This window comes from Gastrolobium bilobum, unplaced genomic scaffold (genome assembly GCF_033153095.1).
Source record: "Gastrolobium bilobum isolate Gb01-03AN ecotype WA unplaced genomic scaffold, APGP_CSIRO_Gbil_v1 utg91141, whole genome shotgun sequence".
In the NCBI taxonomy this organism is placed as follows: Eukaryota; Viridiplantae; Streptophyta; class Magnoliopsida; order Fabales; family Fabaceae; genus Gastrolobium; species Gastrolobium bilobum.
This window is the reverse complement of record NW_026899155.1, coordinates 5,857-9,205: the sequence shown is the minus strand read 5'-3', so window position 1 is coordinate 9,205 and position 3,349 is coordinate 5,857. Positions and strand designations below refer to the sequence as shown.

General features: G+C 34.7%; 1 protein-coding gene across 1 annotated transcript; it reads right to left on the bottom strand.

The window, feature by feature from the left end:
* Positions 1-362: 362 nt before the first annotated feature.
* On the bottom strand, positions 363-2,771 carry LOC133287756 (isoflavone 3'-hydroxylase-like). The gene is made up of 2 exons (XM_061485422.1): positions 1,884-2,771; positions 363-982 (listed from the first exon to the last, which is right to left on the bottom strand). The coding sequence occupies exons 1-2, from the start codon at positions 2,766-2,768 to the stop codon at positions 380-382; spliced, it is 1,488 nt and encodes a 495-aa protein (XP_061341406.1). The 5' UTR covers positions 2,769-2,771; the 3' UTR covers positions 363-379.
* Positions 2,772-3,349: the final 578 nt, after the last annotated feature.

Below are 3,349 nucleotides of genomic sequence, written 5' to 3'. Positions count from 1 at the left end.
TTTTGTTGCTTATTTACCACATATACTTTCGTATTGGGATGTCTTTCCTAGATAATTACTAGAGGTACTTGAAACCAAACATTTAATAAATTTGGTGTAAAACTCAACTGGTTTATTAAACAACACAAAAGATATCTTTTATATAGACGTGCAAATACATGAGGTTACAAACTTACAATGAAGATAATATCATAGAAGGAAAAGATAAAAAACAAACTATTTGTCTTAAACAATAAATCCTATCAAACACGCAGTATCAATATTTTATTTAAACAAACTATCACAATACTTAACCAAACAACTTTTACCTAATAGATATGAAAAATACACATCATGTAAAGTAGATTCTCATGCAACTTCAGGACAAGATTATTAATTACTACATAAATTTCTTACTGATTGGTCGTGGTTTACACATAGCTTCTAATGGAATTAGCATTGGCATGGCGACCCCTTTTGTCTCCCTCATATCAATTTCTTCATCAGTTGGTCGTTTCCATTCAAAGCACTGAATCAATAGCCCCAAAGTCAAGCCCATCGTACGATTTGCCAAACCTAAACCAGGACAAGCCCTTCTTCCCAAGCCGAATGCAATTAACTTGTTTGCTTCCCCTTCTTTTTCAAATCTCTCTGGCTTAAAACATGTAGCATCACTCCAAATTTCAGGATCTCTGTGAATGGTCCATGCATTGATCAACACTATAGTTTCACGAGGAATAGTAAATCCTCCAATATTGCACTCATCTGAAGAAAAATGAGGCAATAGTAACGGACCTGGAGGGTACAATCGAAGTGTCTCGTAGATAATATTTTTAAGGTAAGGGAGATTTGGAATATCTGACTCATCTACCAAGCGATCTTGCCCTATGTAACTGTCCAATTCATCCTTTGCTTTCTTCAATATCTCAGGGTGATTCAACAAAGCAGATATTGCCCACTCTATAGTCACAGCTGTTGTGTCTGTTCCAGCGAGTAGCATACCCTACAACTCAATTTAAATAACATTATCACTTTGATAAACATGAGTCTTGCTCAATAACTTTTTTCAGCCATAACTAATTATATGTTGCATTTTCTTGAATCAATGAGTAAAAATGATTTAAAGATATATATTATATTGGTAAAAGAAATCGGCTTATGGGTCTACAATTGTATTTAAAGTTATTTTCCATAATATTTAGTACTTCAATATGAACTCGTGTGTTTATGTTTAATAATATTTATTATCATTAACTTCTGATTTGATTGTGTTATATTTTCCATGACTGCCTAGAGTGATAATGACAAAGAAACGATCTATCAACTCAAAGATGTTGTTTAGAATTTATTTTTATTTTTATTTTTATTTTTGAAAATACGCTTTATCTCTCTTTTCACATTACTAAACTCACGTGAGAAAGGATCTTGTGATATCCTCATCTATTTTGGGTTGTAAATCACTTAATTCGACAATATTTTCTCTTTTCTTCTAAAGGTCATGATCATTATTTAATAAAAAGATAATGTAAAAGAGAAACTGAACTCGTAAGATTATGAAAGTGGATATTATCAAGGAAGAAATGTGTAAGCCTTATAATTACAAGTATCCTTTTGCGCTGGTCCATTATATTTCAGGTGGTATCATAATCATCATCATCATCATTATATATATGAATATGATTGGAAGTCTTTGAGATGACCATAGGTAAGAGAATATTCTTATAATCTAAATGTATATTATGGCGATAATTAGGTTACGTTTAATTTGTGCTTGCAAGTACTAATTGATGATGGAGTTAAGTTTAGTCTATGCATTAGTCAGAACTCCGGTTTGGGTGATCTATTTCTATGAAAAATAATAACAAAATAAATAGCAAAATTAATGATAACTAATAACTTGTTACCTGAATAAGCCCTTTGATGATATAATCCGAGTAATACTCTGGCTGCGATATTTGGAGGGTCAAGAGATGTTCTATCATGGTATTGGCATCGTGCTTCCCACTACGATGCTCTTGAAGGAGTCCTTCCAAGAATGCATCGGCTCTCTTACTAATCAACTTCAACCTCTTCTCCAAACCATCAAAATCAAACCACCGAAGAAATGGCAAGAAATCCCCTTTATTGTTTGCACCCAACAATGACAGCATCTCTGAGATGATCTCTCTGAACTGCTTCGCTTCCTTAGCATCCGTCACGTCAATGTCCTCGCCATAGTACCTCTTCCCAGAGATCATCCTCATCATGTTGTTGAAAGTCAACTCCGTGAGCCTGTGTCTAAGTTGCACTTTTGCGAACCCCTTGCATGTGTCTTGAGCCAACTTTTGCATGACCCTCATGGTTTCTACCCTTCGGATTTCAAAGAATGAGTTCAGACGTGGCGTTGAGAGGACATCGGTGGCGGTGATACGACGGAGGTTGCGCCAGTGGTCACCGTAGGAGGAGGCACCCAAGGTGGTGTTGTTGTAGAGGAGGTACTTTCCAGTGAGGAAATGTGGCCGGTTTGCGAGAACGGTGTCGTATTTGGTGAAGCACTCTTGAACTAAGTTTGGGGAGGAGATAACAACCACAATGCGTGAACCAAACCATAGTGAGAAGATATGACCACATTTTTGTGATAGTTTGTGAAGGGAACGGTGAAGTGGGGGCTTGATGTGATGAAGATTGCCGATTATGGGAAGAGTTGGTGGAAATGGTGGAAGGTTTTTGAATCTTCTTCTTTGTATCAATAGCTGAAAGGTGATAATGAAGGCAAGAGAAAAGAGAGAATAGCACAACAAAGAAGCCATTTTCACTAGCTGTTACAATTTGTTTATGCCGATTTAACCCATAGTTTGGATATATGCTTTTATAGTCTAATCTGATTAACTAGGATGGATCAACAGAAAACATATATGGGTTATGGGTACCTACCTACCTACATCTCTCACTCTCGGTCAATGATACTTATTTATTAATTTCTAAATTTAAATAGATAGTAAGGTGCCACCTGCGGAGCACCGAATCTCACTCACTCTCAAGACAACAAAACAAGTGTTGACTGTTAAACAATCCATAAGTGTACTATTATTCTTCACTGAAGTGTTCATTCAAGCGCTGGTCTTGCTTTTTGCCACACAGATTGCAATATAGAATCCAGTTTGCAGGGAACAAAATTAGGTTGTATAGTAATCTCTAGTGTTTGATTACTTTTTTAGGTTTTTAAAATTAATTTCACGATGAATAAAATTAATTCAAAAAAAAAAATTCTTAACTTTTTTTTTTGGTAGACAAATAAATTCTTAACTTTTTTAATAAATAAAATTGGTCATAAATATTGAATGCATATTTACTTTTTTAAAGATATATTTATATTTGAAATTTAAAGTTA

What these genes read in the sequence shown, in the direction of transcription:
- LOC133287756 (XM_061485422.1), bottom strand. Translation starts at nt 2,768, where the DNA reads ATGGCTTCTTTGTTGTGCTATTCTCTCTTTTCTCTTGCCTTCATTATC. An exon ending in TCATCAAAGGGCTTATTCAG is followed by an intron (nt 983 to 1,883) that starts GTAACAAGTTAT and finishes ATTGAGTTGTAG; the next exon opens with GGTATGCTACTCGCTGGAAC.